Source organism: Cebidichthys violaceus, unplaced genomic scaffold (genome assembly GCF_023349555.1).
Source record: "Cebidichthys violaceus isolate CVI_PGR_0920_01 unplaced genomic scaffold, fCebVio1.0.p SCAF_8, whole genome shotgun sequence".
Lineage (NCBI taxonomy): Eukaryota > Metazoa > Chordata > Actinopteri > Perciformes > Stichaeidae > Cebidichthys > Cebidichthys violaceus.
Genome location: NW_027176964.1, coordinates 14,955,469 through 14,979,864, shown reverse-complemented (window position 1 = coordinate 14,979,864; position 24,396 = coordinate 14,955,469). Strand labels below are relative to the sequence as shown.

General features: G+C 44.6%; 3 protein-coding genes across 3 annotated transcripts; 2 read left to right on the top strand and 1 right to left on the bottom strand.

Moving 5' to 3' along the window:
- Positions 1 to 4,806: 4,806 nt before the first annotated feature.
- fzr1b (fizzy/cell division cycle 20 related 1b) lies at positions 4,807 to 10,426 on the top strand. Its single transcript, XM_068738280.1, has 14 exons — positions 4,807 to 5,005; positions 5,347 to 5,529; positions 5,766 to 5,867; positions 5,955 to 6,018; positions 6,140 to 6,267; positions 6,363 to 6,445; positions 6,538 to 6,721; positions 6,858 to 6,923; positions 7,045 to 7,147; positions 7,380 to 7,561; positions 7,660 to 7,893; positions 8,531 to 8,635; positions 9,240 to 9,332; positions 9,814 to 10,426. The coding sequence occupies exons 2-14, from the start codon at positions 5,452 to 5,454 to the stop codon at positions 9,853 to 9,855; spliced, it is 1,464 nt and encodes a 487-aa protein (XP_068594381.1). The 5' UTR covers positions 4,807 to 5,005; positions 5,347 to 5,451; the 3' UTR covers positions 9,856 to 10,426.
- LOC137892873 (importin-13-like) lies at positions 10,400 to 18,531 on the bottom strand. The gene is made up of 21 exons (XM_068738279.1): positions 18,125 to 18,531; positions 17,406 to 17,531; positions 16,620 to 17,254; positions 16,400 to 16,540; positions 16,158 to 16,299; positions 15,859 to 16,025; positions 15,566 to 15,686; positions 15,202 to 15,349; positions 14,858 to 15,039; positions 14,743 to 14,769; positions 14,473 to 14,607; positions 13,909 to 14,055; positions 13,571 to 13,651; positions 13,242 to 13,379; positions 13,034 to 13,130; positions 12,903 to 12,955; positions 12,754 to 12,820; positions 11,634 to 11,692; positions 11,436 to 11,525; positions 11,056 to 11,237; positions 10,400 to 10,855 (listed from the first exon to the last, which is right to left on the bottom strand). Exons 1-21 carry the CDS (start codon positions 18,191 to 18,193, stop codon positions 10,762 to 10,764), a joined length of 2,901 nt encoding a protein of 966 aa, XP_068594380.1. The 5' UTR covers positions 18,194 to 18,531; the 3' UTR covers positions 10,400 to 10,761.
- Positions 18,532 to 18,593: 62 nt separating this feature from the next.
- Positions 18,594 to 24,345, top strand: LOC137892876 (mucin-7-like). Its single transcript, XM_068738281.1, has 5 exons — positions 18,594 to 19,032; positions 19,780 to 20,052; positions 21,495 to 21,806; positions 21,895 to 22,061; positions 23,107 to 24,345. Exons 1-5 carry the CDS (start codon positions 18,849 to 18,851, stop codon positions 23,149 to 23,151), a joined length of 981 nt encoding a protein of 326 aa, XP_068594382.1. The 5' UTR covers positions 18,594 to 18,848; the 3' UTR covers positions 23,152 to 24,345.
- The last annotated feature ends 51 nt before the right edge of the window (positions 24,346 to 24,396 follow it).

The window sequence follows — 24,396 nt, the reverse complement described above, 5'->3', positions numbered from 1 at the left end:
TTTGAAACTCTAACACAAGTCTTGCGGTCTGTCGGTGACTTGACGTCAGCAGGGCGAAGGCAGACTGCTCCGGCCCCGGCAGCAGTGTCTGTGAACCGCCTGGGTTCAGGCTGGGCCGGAGGCTCCTACTGCCAGTGGATCCAGTTGACAGCCAGTCAACCTCCTTTCTCCACTCTACCAGCCAGGCTCTGAGAGGGCCCACGGCCCGGGGCCAAGGCAAGAGAGGAAGAGAACCACTTCCAGCAAAACAAACCTGCTCGCTCCATGTCCACTTTATAAAAACAAATGTCTTCCTGGAGTTTCTCCTGGCCAGCTGCTGTTTGTTTTCAGTTGAGTTGACTGTAAGGACTGAATCAACGATGCAGTCAGTTGGAGGAATACAGGGTAATATGGGGCATTCCAGGATAATTCAATAATGATCCTGGCGTGTGTGTGTGTGTGTGTGTGTGTGTGTGTGTGTGTGTGTGTGTGTGTGTGTGGATGGCAGAGATCAGCTCAGAGTAACTGAATCACATAGACAAGGAAGTGTGCTGAAAAAGGCAGTTCTGCCCTGTCAGCCAGTCTGCTTCCTCTAATAATAATATCAATAAAACATTTCATTTCATAAGTGCGGTTAAAAAAACCCAGACACTTTACAAAGGGGGACAGACATCATAGAAATAGACAATTAAGCAGTAATGACAGACAAGTAAAATGGTTAGACATTAAACGTAGATTGTGTGTTCTGAGTGCTTCTTTTTTTTGAAGTAAGGAAGTGAATCCTCCTTCCTCTAAGGCCTCTTGTATGTGTGTCTGTTTGTGTGTTTTGTGCTTCATGGACTCTAAGATGCAATATTAGGACAATAGCAGGATGTGTCCTTCCCAGAAAAATGTCACAAATCATCTAGTTATCAAACATGGCGGCAGTCATCATAGATACGCCATTGTTTCTTCTCAGCGTGTCGATTTGTCTTTGCGTGCGACCGCACTCAAATATCTGAAAATACGTAGAATAAGTATGGCAGCAGTTACATAATCCTCAGAATGAGCAAAGGCATGAAAAATGTCAAAACACACCCAAAATGTAAGACAGGGGAAAAGGGGACCCTGCATGCAGGGTTTACTTCCAACTTTGATTCCTTTTAATTAGAGAAACAAATTATATGTCACAGTTAAGATATGTGTGAGGACAAAAATATGATGTTAATTCTGTGTGATGAATGCATTTGAAAAAAAAATACGTTGTCGTTGGATGTACATTGAAAAAAAAAACAAGGACATCGGCCCCTTGCGTAAAGCGCTCGTCTGTGTCAACTCACATTTATCACGATGCGTTTAAGGACGCGGCACGGGTCTGACATTTGTGCCGCGTCCTCGGGGCTAGACCCAGCGTGCAGCAAGCCCGGGAATTGTTCGGACATGGAAGGGAACATCCCTGTGGGGCCGCAGCGGCACACAAGAGCACGCTGTCATCCTCGTTCAAGAGCTAAATAAATAAAACACCCCTGGGATCATACATGCATACTCAAACATGACACACTGAGGCACATGCATCCACACACACACACACACACACACACACACACACACACACACACACAGACACACACACACACACAGACAAAGCTGTGTGACATATGTCACACACATAATAGATGAACAGATGTGACACTTGAAGATGGAGGGATCCCACCACTACTAGGAAGGTGGAATGGTGAATTTTGAGTATGCGTGTGCAGACACACGGCATGAAAGCATCCAAACGCCGGATAAACAAGCAAAGTTCGTACGCAGCGTGGATGTCGACTTCTCCATCAGTTTCCTGCTATTGCAACCACACAGAATGAAAGGCTTTCTCTATGTGAAGCTCTGCTCCACGGCGCTCTGATCGAGATAAAGATCTTCTGCAAACAAAATCATGTTGAATCCGCATGTCCTCTTCATTTTGTTCGGATTGATAATTGTCCTTATTTGACACAAGGACAGAGAGAGAGGAGGAGGGGGGGGGGGGGGGGGGGGGGGGGGGGGCATGCATATATCTGTAGCTCTCTGGTGTGTCAAAGTGAGTGCGTGGGAGGAGATGTTCAACATGCACTGCATTGCATGTGGTGCGGTGTGGTGACTGAAAGAGAGGCAGATAGAGAGAGAAGGGGGGGGGGGGCGGCACAAAATGAAAATATCAGATAAACCACATCTATAGCGCTGAGATAAACAACATGTTCTCGCTGCAGCACATGTAAACTCCTGGGATTCCACCGAAAGTCATTTACACCCGAGACTTGGATTCTGAATCCTACATGGGAGCTTTATTGTTGCATGTTGTCTCATTAATTCTCACCAAAAAAAACAAAACACACCCACACATAGTTCAAAACAACATGTGGCACAGCTGATGATTTAAAGATAAGATTGTTGTTTTACTGTAAAACCCTGTGGCTGTATTTTCCAGAACTCAGCACTACTCTTTCCATAACAAACTTTCTCTGAGAGGATATGAACACTAAAGCTGCCAGGTGTTCAACACCTACAGTATTACAAAGTAAAGTCCCCCCCCCCCATGTTATTTTTTCATACTGAAACTATTATTTCTCTTGTCATTGAATGAGAGATGAGATTAGTCAGGCTCCCATTGTTTTGTCGTGAATTCCAGTAAGGGTCTAAAAGTGTCTGCAAGCTCTGGCAAAGCTTCCTCTGTGCGATAAAGCTCCAGAGTTTTCCTCTCCACCCTGACCGGGGCAGACAGCTGCTCTACACCCCCAGACGCTGCCCTCCACGTCGGCATGAGGCTCCTCCAGCGTGGGCCTCTTGTGTGGAACTGATGGAGGATGCAGATAAGAGCGGCTGTTGTGACTGGGCTGACTGAAATGCAAAACGGGACGATGGCGAGATAGCATCTTGTACGTCATCGTGGTGTTTGTGTCTCAGTGTGTCTGCATGTGTGGAATGTTAATGAAGTACAGTGGTGGATGCACTAAAGGAAAAGTACCGACTCAACCCTCAAAAAATATCCCTTCACAACAAAATGCCATGCAAGAAGTACAGAATTATCAGAAAAATCTACTTCAACTATTACAAGTAAACTCATTCTGCAGAAAACGTTTCTAGATTGTTAGCGATGCATTCATTAATACATAATATGCATGACCTGTGTTAGGCCTAGCTGGTAGAGTTGGAGCTAGTTTTAACTACTTTATATATATATACGATAGACAGGGGCCCCCTCCAAAGGGTCACAAGATAAACCTGGGAAATCATGCAATGATTAAACGATTAGGAAATAAAAAAATAAAAAAAACTCTGCCCCTCACATTTGTATTCATGGATTTTCCTCTAGAGGTCCCCAAGCAGAGGGAAGTGTAGCTCAACTGCTTGATTGAAAAAAAAAAGATATTACAATTTGAATTAAAAAATATATCCATATATTGAGTCAGCTGTAACACCTGAACTCCACATGTTTGGGGGTGCATGAAAACTAGTTAGAAAGCGAGCAGAGACGCTGAAAACATTACCGAAAAATGTATAAATAGTATAAAAAAGACAGCTGAAAGCAATTTATTAATGGTTAAATTTGCCTCACAAGGCCCCAACAAGACACAACTTTTTTTGTAAGGAGTTACAAGGCCACTGCTGACATCGTATGTCAAGATCCACCAGAGACGCCACGCCTCGTCTCCACTCTCCCCTGTCAGTCCGTCTCTGTAAACCCTCGGCAGGAGCAGGTCACGAAAGAGATCGAAGAGCAAACCTATTCTCTGTCTGTTTGCAAAGCGTGCTCTCTGGTGCTATTAGCTGGAGTGGAAAAATGTAGTATCAGTGAGGGCAAATGTAAGATCTTTATTTACTTTGAAGTCACACTCACGCGGGGGCCCCTCAGGCGAGCATGTGCTATCAATACTCTCACTCTCTGCTATTGATGACAGCACAGATGGTATGTAGATTTGTGTGAGGAGTTGGTTTTAAGCGTTAATTAAAATGCATGCCATGTGTGTGAAAACCTACTTGGTAATAAACCGCTCTGCTCTAATTTCTAGCAATTGTGTGTTCCATGTGTTTGCATGGGTAAACACATGGAACACACTTGTTAGAAATTAGAGCTTCAGCTATAAAACAGCCACAGGTGAGCTTCTCTGAGAGAGAGAGAGAGAGAGAGAGAGAGAGAGAGAGAGAGGGGCATAGCATGAGGAGTTAGAGTAAGAGGAGGAGGAGGACAGGAAGGAGGAAGAGGAAGAGCAAAACAAAGATCAAGGAGAGCCATAACCTCTGAGATGTAGGCCCCTGTGTTTGATCATGTAAACATGAAACAGAGGACTGTACAACAAATGTGTGGTCATTGGGATGCAAACAGTATTTATTGTTTTTTTTGTTTGTTTATATTACAGTATATTTATATTTACAACATATTTCACAATAAACTACTGCACATATGCAATAAGTGTAACACTGAAGATGCAAAAGGCATACTTTTCCCGATAACACATTCAGACATATTGTGTATTTTGTTTGTTCAAATGATGGTGTGTGTCATTAGAACACGAAATACCATTTTGAGAAGAGACAGCAATGTTTTGAATGCAGAGAGAGTTGTGTGTGTTCCTGTATTCCTGAGTAGAGTTCTGAGAATATGAGGTAGGGTCTCAGGAAAAAACTGTGTGCAGGCGTTTTTTATACTCTACATATAAGCCTGAGTGAATTAGTGTGCAGTACGACTGCGACACCTCGTGGCATTATAAGGAATAACCGCTGTGCGGCTGTAAATGCAGTGAGCACGTATCGCCAGCGGGCGTCGCTGTTGAGCCGCGCACTGCGTCGACTGCACGGGACAGCAAGGAGCACAACCACAGAATTTCTGCTTACAGCTGATTCAGACGCCATTTTTCTGTCGCGAACATAAACAACATCACGTCGCGTTGGCATTTGGATGTATCGCAGTTTGGAAGAAAGCGACGACAGCCTCCCCGCTGCAGCGCCCTCATTTCAACCGAAGATGACGGTTGATTTGGTAACCTGAGCCGAAGGTGTCAGTCGGGTAAGAACCGTCTCGCGGTCGTCAGCTAGTGTTACATTGCGTGTAAACGGGTTGTTGTGTGCGCGAGCATGATACCATGACAACAACGCGACTGTCATTTAGCGCGCGGTGGAGCCGTTAGTCGATTTAACCCTGATATGTCGCTGCTTTTAACGCGGTAGAAGATGTAGAGTTGGTCTTTAAACCATGCAGCGACAACAACAACACGCCACCTGTCATACGCTGACATGCACAGACACACCGCGCTAACCAGGCCGTTCGGTCTGCGTTCATCCAGCCAAAAGGTACTGCTCGGTATCTTTGTGAATTCATTTAATGTGTGTTGTTTTCTTTCTTCGCAGAGATGGGAATCCTGGGTGGATTTCCTCAACGGGAGGGAGCGGAGGTTTAAAGGGGCGGGCGCAGAGGGCAGCAAAGGGGCCTTGCTGCTCGTCAGCCCTGAGGAGATGGACCAAGAGTACGAGAGACGGCTGCTGAGGCAAATCAACCACCAGAACCTGCCGACAGAGGCCCGCCTGTCAAAGGTCAGACCCACAGGATGATGGGAAACCCCTTTATGTTGTGTGTGTGTGTGTGTGTGTGTGTGTGTGTATGTGTATGGTACCTGGGTCTTTACATACATATTTAGCATAATTTAGCTCTCCATCCTCAAATAGTGAGGTATGAGCGAGGGCTAAACTATATTTAAAGGCCCTGAATACTATTGCCCAATAGTAATAACCCTGCTGTATTCCTTATTGTCTCTCTCTGTCCATCCCAGTGTGTGAGTGCTACCTGCAGTCCTGTCAGCATTAAGTCAGGGGATCGCTTCATTCCCACCCGCGCTGGAAGCAACTGGAGCATCAACTTCCACCACGCCAATGTAAAGCAGCCTTTCGCACTGCCCCACAAATACACAGCTCGGTAATCAAAGCTATATTTTACTCATCATTCCTTTTTCTCTCTGCAGGAGAACTGCCGCTCCCCAAATCAGACCCATAAGGCAAAGGATGCCACTTCAGATTCAAGCAAAGGTCAGACATTTTGTACCTGGTTGTGAATCGTCCAGGTTGTCTTTTTTTTTTTTATTAGTCCTGAGCTGTATCTCTCCACCGTCTCGTGTTTCCGTCACCATTTCCACTGCCACCCCTCCAGATGCTGTGGCGTATGCAGCCCTCTTGAGGAATGAGTTACTGGGGGCAGGGATAGACACTGTGCCAGACACTCACACAGACGACCGGCGTCACGCCGTCCTCTCTCAAGACTCTCACAGCCTTTTTAGGGTATAAAGACCGTTCGATTACAGGATAATGCATTCCTAAACAGCTCCTAGAAGTCCCTCATTATAATTCTGCTTTTGTGTGTTTATTCCCTGCAGTACACTGTCCACACTAAGAGAGTGCCTTTCGATAGCGATAATGAAGTCTCACCTTACTCCCTTTCTCCGCTTAGTAACAAGAGGTATGACGTATATCTACCGTGCTGCACACCGAGCGGACCCGCGGCGCTTAAACGACGCCGTCGGATAACGTTCCTTCTCAATCTTTCTGTAGCCACAAGCTGCTCCGCTCCCCTCGCAAACCAGCCCGTAAGATCTCCAAGATCCCCTTCAAAGTGCTGGATGCTCCGGAGCTGCAGGATGACTTCTACCTCAACCTGGTAGACTGGTCGGCGGGCAACTTGCTCAGTGTCGGCCTGGGAGCCTGCGTCTACCTGTGGAGCGCCTGCACCAGCCAGGTCAGAGGAAGGGCCTGCAGAGACTTGTTATTGCAGAATTTTCTTCTCAGCGTCAAAGGGGAAGCAATGAAGTCTGTGTCTGATGTGGCTCAGAGAAAAGCGTCCGTTAGATTTATGTACTTTTGTGTCTTAACAGGTGACGAGGTTATGTGACCTTTCTGTGGATGGAGACTCCGTCACGTCAGTTTGTTGGAATGAGAGGGTGAGCTGCCGGAACGGATTATTACAACTACTACTGCTTATTTAAGAGACAATGAACTGCTCGTAGTAAAGAAATAATGGGAATGTAACCGTGTGTTTGGCTTTGGCTCTGGTCCCATCAGGGGAGTCTCGTTGCTGTCGGAACTCACAAAGGTTACGTTCAGATCTGGGATGCAGCAGGAGGGAGGAAGCTTATCAGCCTGGAGGGTCACTCAGCACGTGTAGGTCAGTTATAGCTGTTATAGAGTTTCCTTTTAGCAACCTAAAAGGAAGTAAAGGAGAATCTTCCGTTTTGCATTTTACCACTTTCATTTTGTATTTTACTTAACAGCCTAAAACTCCATTTTACTGTATATTGTACCATCAAAAGTGCTATTATCATATAAGAAACACCAGATGCGTTCCAGACAGCTTCAGTGAAATATGAGACCTCCCTCCCACCCTTTGTGCCCCCAAGGTGCCCTGGCATGGAACGGGGAGCAGCTGTCGTCGGGGAGTCGGGACAGAGTGATCTTACAGCGGGATGTCAGAACCCCCCCGTCGGCCGAGCGGAGGCTGCAGGGTCACAGACAAGAAGTGTGCGGCCTCAAATGGTCTCCTGACCACCAGCACTTAGCATCCGGAGGCAACGACAACAAGGTGAGTGGGTTTGAATCTCAACCTTTTGGGGGGGGGGGGGGTGACTTAATCCTCAAGAGGAAGCTACATAATCCCATTCCTTGTGGTCTCCTGCCCAGCTGCTGGTGTGGAACAGCTCCAGCCTTCTCCCCGTGCAGCAGTACAGCGACCACCTGGCAGCAGTGAAGGCCATCGCCTGGTCCCCCCACCAGCACGGGCTGCTAGCGTCGGGCGGCGGCACTGCCGACCGCTGCCTGCGCTTCTGGAACACTCTGACGGGTCAGGCGCTGCAGAGCACAGACACGGGCTCCCAGGTCTGCAACCTGGCCTGGTCCAAACACGCCAACGAACTGGTGAGGAGACACACACACACACACACACACACACACACACACACACACACACAGTTCAAGAATAATAACAAGTTGATAATCAATGAAATGTAATTAAATAATTGGTTTAATTTTTTTTTTTAAATCCTTATTAACCAATTAATTTAATTAAATATCGGAATCACATTTTGGATAGAAATAGCAGCCTGGCCACGTGTAAAATGTTGTTATTACTGCAGTATAAGTGTTGCATAAAACTATTAATTAATTAATAAACAATATTCTTTCAGTGTAGAGATGTCGTAGAGATGACAACAGTGTCATGCCAAATAATAACATTGTTATTGCATTTTTTTTTTCGTGAGAGGAGGGACATTTTGTAACATTTTGACCAATTAATACACACTTAGTTCCCAATATGTCGGTACATATATACAATCCCATATGATTCCATTCAATGTCTCTGCAATAGGAGTCTACTGTAAAGCTTAATGTGTGATGTCTAGTCTTCGTTGGTACGGTTTCAGAAAGTGCTGATTCAGCTGTATAGTAAGACTGAGCTGCAGTAGATGTCGGAGAGTTGCTTCTTTATGATACAATACCAGACTAAGTGCATATTTTTTTTTTTTTTAGTGGATTGTTCTCTCTTTGTGTACAGGTGAGCACTCACGGCTACTCTCAGAACCAGATCCTGGTGTGGAAGTATCCGTCACTAACGCAGGTGGCCAAGTTGACCGGACACTCTTACAGAGTGCTGTACCTGGTAAGACTGCAGCTTCAAATGAATGAATGAATGAATGCTGACACTGAGGGTTCAGCGTCAACGTAACTGGACTAACAACACAGCGTGCACATGTCCGACGTTGTCATACATTTATCCAGTGGGAGGAATTATTCAGATGCAATGCCACAGTGTAAAAATACTCGTTTACAAGTAAAAGTCCTGCATTTAAAGTCTGTAAAAGTAAGTAGTATCAGAGCGCTGCCAGTGTTTTATTTATTTACATTCACCAAAGGCAAGTTCCTCTCCACCGCTCTCCCTCTCTCGGTGCTCCGTACCTGCGTCCAGAGGGCAGCTGGGTGAGGCGGTGGCTGAGTGTGTGTGTGTGTGTGTGTGTGTGTGTGTGTGTGTGTGTGTGTGTGTGTGTGTGTGTGTGTGTGTGATGTCTTGTTCTATTGAGGTTGCAGATGTGTGCAGAGAGAGGCCTCATCGTTTAGGTCTGCAAAGCTGGGTGCGGAGAGACCAGTTACCCCGGCAGCGGTGTTGGTTTATTGGCCCTGTTTTGTGTCTAACATACAAGGAATCTTAACTCCCAAATGTCCACCCTCTCACCAGTCTCCGTTCCGTTTTTGTCCTCCCTCCTCAGGCCGTGTCACCAGACGGGGAGGCCATCGTTACAGGAGCTGGGGACGAGACGCTACGTTTCTGGAACGTCTTCAGCAAGACACGCTGCACCAAGGTACCAGCGTGTTTGTGAATGAGCTCGCCACATAGCCGGGTCACCTATTGGTTCACTAATCGGGTCATTTTTTTTTTTTCAATGCATTTTCATGCTGAATGAAACTTAGGAGCGCATCTCTGGTAAACAGAAGATTTAAAGTGGTGCTTTTGTTTGAACTCAGTTTTACAGATATGTCTATTAATAAATCATCTATGATCGTATGAGTGTTAGTTGACGAAGAGATTTTTTTTAGTTGACAACAGCCCGACACATATCATACACAGGGCTGATGTCTTTGTTGTTTGAAGTTACTAAATGATTTTTTGAAAGTACTTTGTGTTTGTCTAATTCCAGATCTCTAGAAATGCTGAGTTGATGACACAGTTTTGATTTGACAAACTGATAAAAACATGATAATGTCTAATATTAAATTCTTGAACTTCACCAAACAAGATCTTATAAGTCATTTCCTGACATTGACGTTTCCTTCTGTCTCCAGGAATCAAAGTCAGTGCTGAACCTCTTCACAAGAATACGATAGTGAGCAGACCGGGTCTGGACTGGTTCCTGGAGGAGGAGCCTCCGGAGCTGTGGTTGAAAATGCACAGAGTCACCAGCGACACTTACAGACTAGCACTTAGAGCTCTCTCACCTCAGTGCACCAACCACCAGTAAGACGGTCCTCAAGTCCACGTTTTCTACAGAGGATGCAGTCCCGACGACTACGACAAAAACTGCCATCCCTCAGTGATGTCACTGATTTAAAAAAACAAACAAACAAGCAGTCTATGTCAGGACATATTGTCTGCTTAAAAAAGTTGGTCTTGTTATCTTTTTCTGTTGTGTAAGTGATATATATATATTAGCAGAAGTATACATGTACAAGAGTTATAAGCTATATAATGTAACAACGTCAGAGAAGAAGAAGCCTGGCTCAGAGGTGTGTGTGTGTGTGTGTGTGTGCGCGTGTGTGTGCGTGTGTGTGTGGGAGGGGGATTTCTATATTTTGATAATGTGTGAATATGCTCTACAAGCAGCATACAAGAGAAGAGAAACAATAAATAAGTGAACACACACACAGTTGCTCATGCAGCTGCAAAGAATGAACTGTTTATTGTCGTCTGGTCACTTTTGTCTGATGCAGTGAGGAGATTTGGATCCATTCCTGGAGATGATGTGACACCTTTTCCTTTTATTTGATCCTGCTTGAGCACTTGCAGAGGTATTCTATTAGAAACGTGTCGCACAGAGGTCCACTCATCCTAAAAGTCCACCTAATCTGTGTGTGTTTCGCTTTGGTTCAGTCCAAGCATTAAGGTTTCTGTTGTCCTGTGTCACCTGCCCATGTGGTCAGTACTATTTTGCACCATTTTATCATTGAAGCAGAAAGAGATTCTGGGTTTTCTTTTGTCACTTTCTCTTGAACTGGGAGTGCTACCGGCTCAGTCTAGTAGTCGGAGTATCCAGACCCCTGCAGGCCCCGACAGAGCAGAGAAAACTCCTTCACGGTATCCTTAACGCGACGCTTGTGGGTTTGCTCCCTGGGGAAAAAAAGAAGAAATATGATAAATTAATTTTGTTGAAACATGTAAACTCCATACAGAAAGACCCAAGCTGGCTGATTCTTTTTTTTTTTTTTTTTTTTTTTTTTAAAGAATAAAGAGTTTTGAGAACACAACACCTTTTGAAACAACACCACAGTTTTGATGTTTAAAAGCTGTGACATGTGTATGATCATCACCTGAGGAGCTGCTGGCGGAAGGTGTTTTTCTGCTCTGTGGAGACCTGGGCGGAGGGGAATCCTGGCGTCTGTAGTGTTTCTTTCAGCCACTGGGACAGCAGAGCTGGACAGTGTCTGTTTAGACTAAACAACACTTCAGAGAAGTGCTCCGTCAGACTGCGAGGGGACTCGCCTCCAATCGCCTGGGACACAAATAGAAGCATGGCCTTCCATTAGAAAACAGTTTGGTGACGGTTTGAATGAGATAAAATGCATGCTCTGGTTTAATAAGAGGAAGTGTACAAAAGAGTGAGTGAGCGCTCTCCAAATCAATATTCACAATCACAGTACACAGGGTAATGATTCACAGTTTCTTATCTAGTGTTTATCGACTGACTCACCTGGAGTATGGTCTCAGTCAGAAGCTTGCCATCCCTCTGCAACACTTCGCCAAGCGAGGGCATGTCTTTACAACGAGGCAACAGCTCGGTCTGCCAGGTACAGAGAAACAAAAACTCATGAATCTATGAGCTGATGGAATGAAATTATATATATTTTTTTTTTTTCAAACTATAGCTTACAATTAAAAGTTAGCTTACAAAGAATAGTGTGGCAGCTTTCACTGTGGGCGTCTCTGGGAACTTCAGGGTCAGAATCCCTGGAGAAAACAGAGGATGTTTTAATGAATGCTTCAGCTAATGAGCTACACGGTTGTCTCAGGCAGAATTTCAAGATAATGGGATTTGATACAATTTTTTTGATATACCATTAGATATTGAGTCATATGACCAGTAGGGGTGTAAGTAACGAAACACATTTACTCTCGTTAACAAGGTCGGTTTTTTTTTTTATACTTTTTCGAGTATTTTTCAAATTTAAGTTATGCAGCCTGCTTTGCAGTACTTCGCTACATTTCAAGTCACATCCGTTACACAATAAAAACAAAATTCACACGGAAAAGTTCTAATAAACTGTGTGAAACTGATGAATCGGCAGCTGCAGCAGAGAAGAAGCTGCAGTGTGTGTCTGCGGCCGCAGGAGGATAGAGCTCCACGGTCACGGGGGGGGGGGGGGGACACCCCGGAAATGACACGTTGAGAATATTTGCGTTCACGGGCCACATGTGGGGTTTGGTTGTAATTAGCATTATTGTACCTGGCATACTAATTTATGCTTTGAGGGTGAGCGAGTAGAGAAGTTGAGCCGCGCAGACAGGTGAGTGCATCAACGCACTGCTGAACTCTCTTGGGACAACTCTCGTTGCGTAGTTGCGTAGTTGCGTGTGCGCGCGCTACGCGGTGAAAATATTGTCTGCTTTGGTAATGTTTTATTCTACGGTTGATTCTAAATTAATTGTCGCCCTTGTGTCCATAGGTCATTTTATTTTATTTTTTAATTTTGTCTTTTTTTGGCTAATTCTAGTGAAGCTACACGAAGGAAATCAGTTGTATATTTATATAATTGATAATCAGTTGTATGTTTTGTATAATTGATAATCAGTTTTATGCCCAGACTGCGCAATGTCCATCTGTTGGTTTGGACAGAAGGGATCTTGTTGCTGATGTTGTTCCAGTTGTGTAAAAGTGAACATGCAATCTATTTTGTTCTTGTTGAGTAATATTCATTTAAAGTGACAGTACGTTTACTTTAGCAGTTCCACAATATTCTAGTTCTATCTCCACATCTGTGTATACAGTACAACAATGTAACGATACTCACCGCAGTAAAACAGCCTTTTAACATCCAACTGGTCAGACAGGTACATGTCAGGCTTCCTTTTAAGAATCTAAATGAAGCACAAAGTAATTAGGCAAAGTTTCCTGTGAGCTGCAAATGTGCATAACAATGGACAAGTGTATGCAACCCACCTGAGCATGAAGGTGCATAAATGATTCTGCAATGTCAGGATGATTCCGCGGACCTGTACAATAAATATAAGATGAGACTAGACAAACGCATGTTTAAAAGTAAATTGGAATTAAGTGCAGGTTTTTATTACCTTCCTGAAATATAGCAAGTGTGGCAGAAGTCAACACCTCAATAAGGCTTTTGATGTTGGAGGTGTGATGTTCCTCTCCGGCAAATATGTGAACCATCTAAAAAGAAAAGAGAGAGAAGGACATATGATCCCAAAAGCATGATAAAAGTCTGAATTTCAGTTTGAAGGGATGATGCTTTTATTCATGCCCTGATTTGTGGGGGTGTACCTGCCGTGCCAGATCCAATGCTGAGGCTTGTGGGAAGGCGCAATAGATCTGCCCCAGCATCTCACTCAGCTGAGCCACCATGGGCCCGAAATCATGTAGGAGGGTTCGAACTGACTTATCAAATACCCCGCACACTGCCTGGAGAGAGAGAGAGAGAGAGAGAGAGAGAGAGAGAGAGAGAGAGAGAGAGAGAGAGAGAGAGAGCTGTGAGTCAGTAAACACGCATTGATTAATCATACACACACACACACACACACACACACACACACACACACACATACATCAGCATACACGTACATATTTATGCAAGCAGTGAAAAACCCTCCTACCTCAACTACCTCTGAGTCATCAAGCCACTTGCTGAGGATGTTCTGGATCAACGTGAACACTTGCTGTAGCACAACAACAACCTAAAAACAAAATTGAAATGTAGATTTTATGTAAGTATGTTTGGTTAATTTTCAGCCTATTTAAATATTTTGCATGTTCAGAAATATTGATGCTCAAGGCCCATTCTGAGGGTTGATTCACAAAACCACTATTTTACTGGTGTATTAGGAAACAGCGGAGGTAAATATGATGTCTTTGAGATACGGTTGCTGGTACGATGTGTGTTTATGGAGCCAACCATGTCCAAAGTTATGCAATGTTCTATAGCTAAACTTACTGGGTTCTGTGTGCTCTGTGAGGGAGCGGGTCTTGGGCTGGACGCTCCCTCTAAGCTGTCTGCTTGTCTGTTGATGTCCAGAGTGGTGAAGAGACTGGACAGCATCCCCAGGATGTGAATGATGGACTGTTTGTTAGTAGGATCAGGCTGCAAAGGGAGACAAAGTGGATGGGTTTGATATGTTATTATATTATATATATCATATTGTTTTAATGTGCAATAACCACATTTCTTTTAAAGAAAATTCATCTGTCGTTTTTATCAATACAGACACAGTCGCATAAACTTTGAGTGTACTCCCATTTTAGATGATTGAAGCTAAAAATATGATATTTAACCTTCTGTGCTTAATTTAGCACCAAAATAATAAAGTGCTTTGAAAGTATAGTGTTCTCGATTCATCCAGTTTGTACTTGGAGACAAGCGACCTCTGCTGCTTCAGGTATTATTACATTACATTACATTACAGTCATTTAGCAGATGCTTTTATCCAAAGCGACTTACAATAAGTGCATTCAATTATGTTAGTATTTGTGGGTTTCTGTAGAGTTTCTTTGCATGTACCTCCTGCTGGGCCAGCGTATCCAGCTGCTGGACGTGAGGAGTGATGAGAGAGTGAAGTCGGCCCAGAATCTCCTCCACTGGCAGGGCGGACAGGAGGAAGCCCAGAGCCTGCATCAACCACATGCACTGGCTGCTCTGCACACAGACACGCAGAAACACACACACACACATATGGCACACATACACAATGTGTTCAGAGAGACGCTTGGTGATGCATTTGTGTTTACAGAGTAGGAAAGAACTGGTGAATGTTGAAGGCTGTTTACTCACCTTATGGATTTCTTTTACCAGTACGTCCTGCAGAGGAACACACAGGTGTTAATAGAAAGACGGTAATCATGCCAATGTTTTTTTGTTTTTTTCTTTTAAAGGCTGTGTGTCTGACCTGTGACGTGGTCAGGATGTCCTGAGCGTAGGGGCCGAGGTCATGTCTACACTCCCTGCAGATCCTCTTCAGGGTGGATACGCTGGACACAGACAGCTCTGCCTTCACCAGGCCCTGAAGCACCATGGGTAATATGCCAGCCAACATCACCGGGTGATCGGCCAGCCACTCAGCCAGGGATCCTGGCCAACACGAGGTACACGTCATGGATAGTGAGCGTAAAATGGGTTTGTTATAGTCGAGTGCAGAACCAGAAGGCAGAAATGTACATCCATGGCCATTAATCATCCTGGTTGTAATAATGTTTTAATGTAAAACATTAAAGCCACGTGTCTGTTATGTACCTATGGTGTACATGACGGTGTCAGCCAGCATAATGTTGCTGATGTTGATTCTGGGGATGAGACCAATAAGACCGGGGATAACGTCCGAGTAGTTCACGTCGATCGTCTCAGCTATGGACTGGAAGCCAAATAACAGGGCCTCTGTGTCCTGAAGACGGAGGGAAAAAAAAAACGAAATGTGAGGTTAGGTCACGAGACAGGAAAATACAACCAGGAGGTACAGAATTACACACAGTAAAGAAGGAATAGAGGAAAATAGAATTTATAAAGAAAATATTAGCGTTTTGTAATATATCACGTAGGTAGAATCTTGCTGAGATAGACATGCATGGAATGGGAGTCGGTGATTAATTAATGACTTTACCTGCCAGACTGCTGACTGTTGGGGGTCCATCAGCTGTCTGCCTAGTCTGTCATAGAGGTTACTGAGCAGCTCCGCCCCCAGCATTTCATACACGTACATCAGAGTGTCGGAAATGTCCACTCTGAAATGCAAGAGAGACGCGGAGACAGATTATCTTGCTACCATTTTTAGCCACGCTGGCAGAAATGTCTCAACAGCTATTAGATGAATTGCCATGAATTTTGGTGCAGGCCTGTTCTTTTGGGGTCCAGTTTTAGTGCTCTTTTAAGATTCCCACTAGTTTTGTGTCTTACCGATAAATTCGGAACTGCTCCTTGTCATCAGAAGACCAGGAGGCATACTCCTCCTGGGAGGGATAGTGGGATTTATGCAGTAGTACGTCTACCAGTTGGAAGTAAACCGGCCTGTAGACCTGCAGGTAAACTGCCTGCTTCTCCTCCTCAAATGACAAGATGTCATCCTGAACATCCAAGAAATATATTGGAAAGAAAGTTTGGTGTCTAAATCACATTCACGTTTTAATGTAGAGATGAGTAACTTTTGTATTGTATTGTTTACATATATTTATCTGATACATATTCTTTCACCGTACCTGCAGAGTGTACCAGAAGGTGAGTGTGAGGGAGCTGCTGGTCTCACTGACTGGGTAGTGCCCGGGGATGCCAGTACAGAACAGAATCATGTTAACCAAAGCCAGATACTCTTGCCAGTGCTCCACCTGTTCCAACAAAACCCTGCCGTACACAAAGAAACGTAAACAAAAAAAACGCCATTTACCGAAGCCAGGTAAGCGGTTGACAATATGTATGTGTGTGTGTGTGCAGCTGTGTGTACCTGGAGTGTGTTTCCCCCATAGCAACAGCAATACGACAGATGCCGTGCGAGGTTTCCATGTCGCCATCCTGAGCCGCTGTCTTCAGCTGGTCATGGAGACCCAGCACCAGAGGCATCAAGTTCACCAGAGCGTCAATGTACCTGCACAGACAGGTTGTGATTCACACGCCTGGAAATTGACTGTGGCCTTAATGAATTTCTGAAGCGGCGTGTTTCTCACCTTTGGCTGTCCGGCTGTGAGATGGCATTGACTATCGTCTCCACAGCCGTGTCGAACAGCTCTGGGTTGGAAAGAGCACTGAAACAGTCCTGGACCAGTTCATGACTCTCGCCTAGCGGCACGTCCAGCCCCACCCAGCTGGACAGGCAGCGTAGCACCTTCTCCTTCACCTGGTTGGAGGAGTCCTGGCTTTGGAGCAGCTGACGCAGCAAGGGACACACCACTGCCCACTCCCCAGCCAGGGCCCTCCTCAGCTGGGTACGGCGCGCTTGAGCCAGCCGGCCGCTCTGGAACTCCTCTGGAAGTACGGTGAGGAGCTCCAGCAGCGCCAGGCAGTGCGCTTGAGGGTCCTGGGCGGCCTCAGAGCTGCCTTCAGAGTCGGGCTTCTGCGGTTGGAAGGCCCTCACCATGTCCGCCACCGGCTGGGACCAAACCTGTGGAATTAAGTTAAGAGCCATAGAGGCCAGGGCGACACACAGCCTGGTTAGCACCATTTTGGGCCCAGAGGAGAAGTGCAGGATGTGGGAGAGGAGCTGCATCCTCAGGCTCTCGTGCTGGTCTGTGGGGAGATCGCTCCAGTGATGGGAGATCTTGGTGTGGAGGGTGCTGGCGCCAAAAAACTGAACCTCTGGGAGCTGCAAAGAGACAGACTCACTGTAACAGATGGACATATACAAAATGTTCACCTCTTGCGGCTCTAATCCGCACTGACATCCAACCAGATTAATGCTCTTGCTCCCTGAAACGGTGTTCATTCGTGAAGATGTCTGAGCAGAAGCAACACACCTTGTCCGGGCCAAGCAGGGCCCAGCAGAACTGCCATGCCTGTGCAGAGGCCTGGGCCTGGGTCAGCCACTTCTGGGCCACATTCTTACGCTCCATGACCGGGTCAAAGTACAGCTGGTAGAGAGCCTGCAGGAGCAGAGAAGAGACAAAGGAAACACTTGAAGTGAAAGTAATTTGGGAATAACAGATGATTCTGATTTGTATCCACTCAGACATTGTCATCCTTATAACACCCATCAGTATCCCCATATCTCCTGACCGAGTAGATACAGTAATGACAATGGATGCATTTGTGTTTTGTGCAACAGGTTGTTAATCAAATCGCTGCATTAATGACCATGCATGATGGATGTCCAATTGTTTGAATGGAGTTAAAAAAATGTGTTGTCATAGCGAGTAATCCATGGCACATGGTGTTAGTTATTATTAGGACAGCATATGCTTATAGCTGGTATCATGTTACAAAATGTCCAGTGTGTCCAACCTTCCTGTGGTGAACTATGATTAACCAACCTCTGTTTTAATGTTTTACTATTATTTGAGTTATTGCATAAAATAAAACATGTATCCATATAAATATGAGATAATGCTGCTGCAACTTTTCTTTTTGACAGAATTCGAATTAGCTTTCTTGTTCTGATTGGCATTACAAGCTTCATCTTTAGGCGTATAGTTCAATACACAATCGTCCAGTGAAGTAACTGATTATTGAAACTTACCGACTCCACGTTCTCCACCGTTAACTCCAACTCCACCGGGCCGTCTCCCGGATTGGCTGGAGGCTCCATCTGGCGCAACGTGAAGGTGTCTCCCCGCTGCCGTTTGAAATCCCTTACGAAATGAAAGTCTGATCGTCAAAAAGCAGTGATTTTAGAAAAACGAGGAGACGCTGTCCTCACACTGAGGACGCAGCGGGTCATTCAGCTGTCCATACAGTACACATGTGGGCCGTGCGCTCAGGCATGACGACACGCTGACCTCTGTGGGGGCTGAAAAGTTGTTGTCTCACATTACCACCAGCGAACACTGACGCCTACTCACCTAATCTCTGTAAATAACATCGCAACAAGCCTACAATAACCACGGACACAGTCAAACTCGCGTGCGTCCAACGCTACTGCGCTCTACAACAGGCGCTCCTGACGCAGACAACTGCGCTTCTGACGCACTGGCGTCTGATTGGAGCATGGGAAGCAACAGCTACCGCGAGCTGGTGCATGTCGGAGGAATAGATTCAGGGATGAGGTGACTGGCAGGAAACGCGAAGAGCCGTAGAGTGAAACGTGAATTTGCAGTGAGATCGGTGACGCGTCTTAGCTCATTGGAGTGAATTGCGCGTGCAGCCTTCTCTACTCCCCGCTGCCGCCGCCCGCATGCAGGCTGGCGTGCGGCCCCACCCCTACTTCTCTTCTGCCCGACTCCCTCAGGATATTTTTAGCGCTGATGATGTGCCCTGTCAAATCACGTAACGGAAACAACCTCAGAGAGCTGGGAAGCGGAGCCGCTGCGAAGAGAGCCCGCTCAGCTCTGTTTTTATTGCGATCTGCAGGCGAAGGCCGCGAAGGATTTGAAATGAATTTGGCGTTTTGCGCGTTGGTGGTGCTTACCGTCTCATCGCAGACTAGAGGTAAGGTGTTATCCTGGTGTGTGTGTGTGTGTGTGTGTGTGTGTGTGTGTGTGTGTGCGCGCGCGCGCGCGCGCGTGTGTGCGTGTGTGTTTCACCTGACATGCTGCTGACGCGAGTTGGACCCGTTATCGATTCCCACATGATGCTCCAGACATGTCTATTGATCTTATGGAAAGTTTAAACAGAGCTGCAGGCTGTTGGTTGCATTTTGACATCATTTAGATATGTTCAGTCTTATAGTGCGCTTATTCTGATTTCTGATTTCAAGAGATGAGCGTTTCTTTCTCCTTTTATAATTACTCTTTATATTATGATTTCTGTTCACCAGTCATCTATTTATTTATTTGAACTTTTAAGTAATGTGCAATTTAATTTAGTCTTCTCATTGTTTCTCATTTTTATACTATATCATTGAATGCAGGAACAGCACCAAATGCATAACACTCATGTTTGTTTTTTTAGCTGCAATTAGTAGATTAATCAAGCAGTTGGATGACAGAAAAATATTATATAAAAAGCATTATTTTGAGTAATGAGTAGAAATGATCTGGTTCCAACTTGTCACATGTGAATTATTTCGCAGGGTTTTGTCTTCTGTGACAGTAAACAGCAGATATTTTGGTTTTGGACTTTTTATTGGACAAAAAAAGACATTTGAATATATTCCACTTTAAATTCTTTTAGACACAATTTTACAGACCAAAAAAAATATGATTAATACCTTTTCTTATCCCTTTTATTTCATAGGTCAGAGCAGTGCCTTGCCTCCTGTCCTCACCCTGGCTGCCTTCCCGAGTAATGCTGGACGCTCAGCATCTCCTGACCTGACAGAAGATCCTGGGAAAGAGCTCTCACAGCGGACGCACAGCGGGGATGAAACCTCAACTGAAACCACTACCATTACCAAGACCAAAGCAACGGTCCATTCAGAGGCTGCGACAAAAGCAGCAACGCACTCTGCAGTGGCTACATCTCAACACATGAATGTACCCGTCGTCATGACGGCTCCTTCACCCTCAGGTATTCAAGACAAACCTGCATGCACTGTTTACATGCTGCCTCTAAAAGCTTCAAGACGTAGAAATGACTGTCATCATCTCATCCATAATTCTATAATTGTCCATATATCATTTTCCGGTCGAGTCTGTTTACTTCACGTTCTTCTCACTTCACTTCACCTGATTCCTGAAATAAATCATCCCACACATTTGAAGCTGCCTGTTTGCAAACACAGACGCTCTTCTCAGGCTCACTGCCAGCAGCGCTCCGGGAAACATATTCCTCTCCTGACCCCTGACATTGACTGCTATGAGATTGAGAACGTGTGTCGCAACCTCATCTAAGAGATTCCCTTTTATAGATCAGATAAATATAACTCTCTCCGCCGATGCCCTGTTGCCTCTTTGAGCAGCACAGAAATAACAAACATGACATGATGCCATCCTGTTCACACTCTTGCTTTCTTATTAGCTGCTGTCGTCACTTCTCTGTCTGTCCCTGTGGACTCATTCTTACCCATTGTGCTTTGCCCATAGATCACTAATTACCGCCTGTGTCTTCATTCTATCCTACATGTAAACAGTAGAAAGGAGGCCTCGACTTGTAATTACCAATTGTACAAAGTTCCTTGAACACACCCCTTTCCCAGCCCCCTCCCCAGCTGTCAGCATGAGCTGTGAAACTTGATGTAAAGAGTGTTTATAGCGGAGTAACGATATGCTCATGTGATGGCAGAAGCTTAATGTGTATATTCACTAGTTTCATAGGGAAATGAGATTTAAAAGAATAATAGAAAGTCCTGCCACGAACAATTCTTTTCATTATCCATTCATCTCCTGATTATTTTCTCGGTTATATAAATAATCGACTGGTCTGTAAAATGTGAAGTTCCTTGAACTCGTTTTCAAATTTCTTTACTCAAAGAATAAAAAAAAAAAAAAGAAGGAAATATTTACATTGAAGCTAGAACCAGCGAATTATTGCCATTTTTTTTTTTTTTACAACAGCTCAAACAATTAATTTATCTAAATTGTTGCCAATAAATATTCCGTCGATCATCTAGATCTAGTTTTAGATTTTCCAATGTTTAAATCAATCAACACCACAATCCTTTAATGTATTACTTGTGTTTGGCACATTATTACAGACCCATGTGGTTTATCTGAATCAGCGACTGCAAAACTGGAAAGACGCCTGTGATGCCTGTGATGCATCCACCACCACCATTAATATGTCATTATTTGATGCATGAAAATACAAACAAGTTAACAGGGTATCGTAACATTGTCATGCAATTAAGCATGACGTGTGGCTATTTTACTGTCAGTGGGAGTGATCAGTTTCTATCAACAGGGTTTTTGTGGAGTTACATCAGTGCGCTGTGTGTACGGCTCGTTTCCTTTGAAGAATTCTCTGTGCTGTTTTGAATTGATACAGCGCTGCCTTCACATCCCCACTTGCAGCTGCCGCAGACGACCTTTCATCTGCGCCGCCTGCACGGAGCGCCACCCCTCCACCGCACGTCTCAACCACTGGTGGTGGAGCCATTGTGACCACAGATCCCTTCACCACCTTTTCATCTCAGCCAGCCCACACAGTGCAGGATACGAGCCCCACGGCCCACGCCTCCGCCATCCAGCCGCGGTCTGAATCCTGGACCACAGCCTCGGCACAGCCGACAACCGCAGGGCATCCTCTGACCTCCGCTCCAGGCCGGGGTCCCGCTGGGCCCACGTACCAGGAGGTCCCATCTGAACTCAATGTGGGAGATGAAGGTATAGTGATGAGAGTAATGGTATTTATTTTGTATCTTACAAATGTGTTCACTGTTTAATTACGATTGTCCATTCGTGTGTCATTTAGACCGCAAGGGGCCCCGCTACCGCTCAAGGTCCCCTCTAGATCCCCTGCTGGCCGGCCTGCTGTCAGTGTTCATCGTCACCACTGCTATCGTCTTCGTCATCCTCTTCCTCAAGTTCCGCCAGCGGACAAACCACCCAGAGTTCCATCGGCTTCAGGATCTACCCATGGTGAGATAAATACATGTATTACAATACAGTAAGCTTGTGATTAAAGGGGCACTACAGCATTTTTTTTTCCCCCCCACATGTAGGTCAGTTTACTCGTCCTGAGGGAAAATAACTTCAGCTGGGCTTTAGATTTTGTTACGAACTGGAGGTGTAGAGTTTGAAACAAGTGTTTAACCAGGAAATGAGGGTCTAACGAAAGACTGCTGTTGCATTTTGGGAAATGTAGGATCTGGGGGTCCATACCCATACAGTGAATGGGATTGTGCTTAGAGTTTAGCAGTTTTGAGTCTTCTTGTTGATACATGAGCTTCAAGTTTTCAGAATTGTGTGCATAGTTGAATTTTGTGTGTGTATAGAGTCAAATGGTCGCGACAGACACCCAGTTTGTAATACTGCAAATATATAAATATTGCAATACTTTCCTCACTGGGCTCAATTACCATTGTGTTACCTCCTACAGCGATATACAGGGACTTAACAGACATTCATTTAAATGAAAATCTTCAAGATTGCCAAAACTTATTGGAATTGCCGTTTTACGTTGTCGTGCTGTGAATTGAAAACCTAAATCACCTCATTTTTTCCCCCCAGCTCACTGTTGATGTTTGTAAAATCAACTGTGAACTTTAAAATATCAACTGTTCTATCCCCTTAGTCTTAAATCACTCTCATGAAGGTCAGTGGTGCTGCTAATTAGACACATAACAGACACTATCGAATCCTGCTCTTTAAATGTACGACCTCATGCGAGGGGACATTTTCAGGGGAGAAACAGACACAAATATACAAAATCAAAGTCAGTTCATTCAGTTACATATGACTTGTATTCTCATAACTCGTTATGCTTATCTTCAGAGCCCCTTGTTACCATGTGAGCACAATCGGCCATGTTTAGAAAATAATCTATTAAAAGTCACAAAATCCCTTATTATACCGTTGAAAAAGTGTAACGCTGAGCGTATAAGCATGGACCTAGTCTCGCCTTTTGTAAACTCATTCTTAACAACTGTACAAGTCTGAATATTATTGTAACCTTCTTCTCCAGGATGATTTGATGGAGGACACGCCACTCTCCAGGTACACCTACTGATGGACGCGTCCTCAGTCACTTCCACGACTCGGAGAACAGAAGCAAAGCAGACACCAAAGGAAGACCAGTGTGGATCTCAGAAAAGCCTTTGCCTGGATGCTGCTGCTTCTCTGCAGACGAGTTGTGGGTCAGTGATAGAAAAGTATATTTATCTGTGGTTCCATGAGAAGGATCCATGAAGTCTTTTAAACGGGAGGTTTCAGAGGCACTTTTTTCCACATTCCCTTTTAAATTTCCAGAGATCTTCAGCCTAGTGGAGACTATTTGTTTGTGCTTCTGCACCCCTTGACTTACTCCCCATGTACGCACAGCACTTTAACGTGGCTTGAATGGTCACAGTGCCCCCTAGGGGCCATCTGAGGTAATGTGGATCAAGGTTGCGTGAAGTCGTCCAATGAAAGACAACCTCAGGTTATCCAGCGAGAAATAAGAGAGCGAGAGACGCATTGGGAAAGTTGCCAACATGCCTAAAATATTTAAGGAATATAAATTAGGATCCCTTAGGTGACCAAATATGAGTGAAGTGCACTTTCACGCCAAACTGCCAGGTTAATCGTGTTGTCTTAAAGCTGAGGTCTTGATTATACAATTCAAAAGCCATGACTATGGAAAAACAGACAAAGAATATCATACAATAGAAGCCAAATCTCATTCAGTTGCTCAAATAAATTATTCAACTTACCTCAACTTATACGTGGATATAATATTGTTGTTGCAGCCGTTAGTGTTTCATCATCATGGTCTAATTCTGGTCTTTAAAACTTGAATTTGGTTATTCTGTTTTCAATGAATAATGTTTAATCCACCAATGCACACTTAGAAGAGACCTCGCTATACTAAAAAAAAAAAAAAAAAAAAAAAAAACTTTTAATAGCAATTTGTAAACTATTGTTAAATGAGTTGTAAAATGCATATTTATAAATGTATTTGTTTCTGCACAGGGTGTTTGTTTAAATGCTTTGAGTGGAGACGATGAGAAGAGGCGCAGTTTAGATTGTTATGTGTGTTAGCCGGAGTATCATGCAAATGTGCTGGAACTAAGCTGTTGTATCACAGTTTTTACCTATAGTGTGTTATTTTACTGTTAAGTGCCGACAGTGATGTACGATTTAATATGCCATTGAAATGTGGACTGTAAGAAATTGACATTAAGATTTCCTGTTTGATAATAAATCACGATGCTGTAGTCAACAACTTTAGGGGGTTTAGGGTCTCGTTCTTCAGCATTATACCGTGTCATTGTGC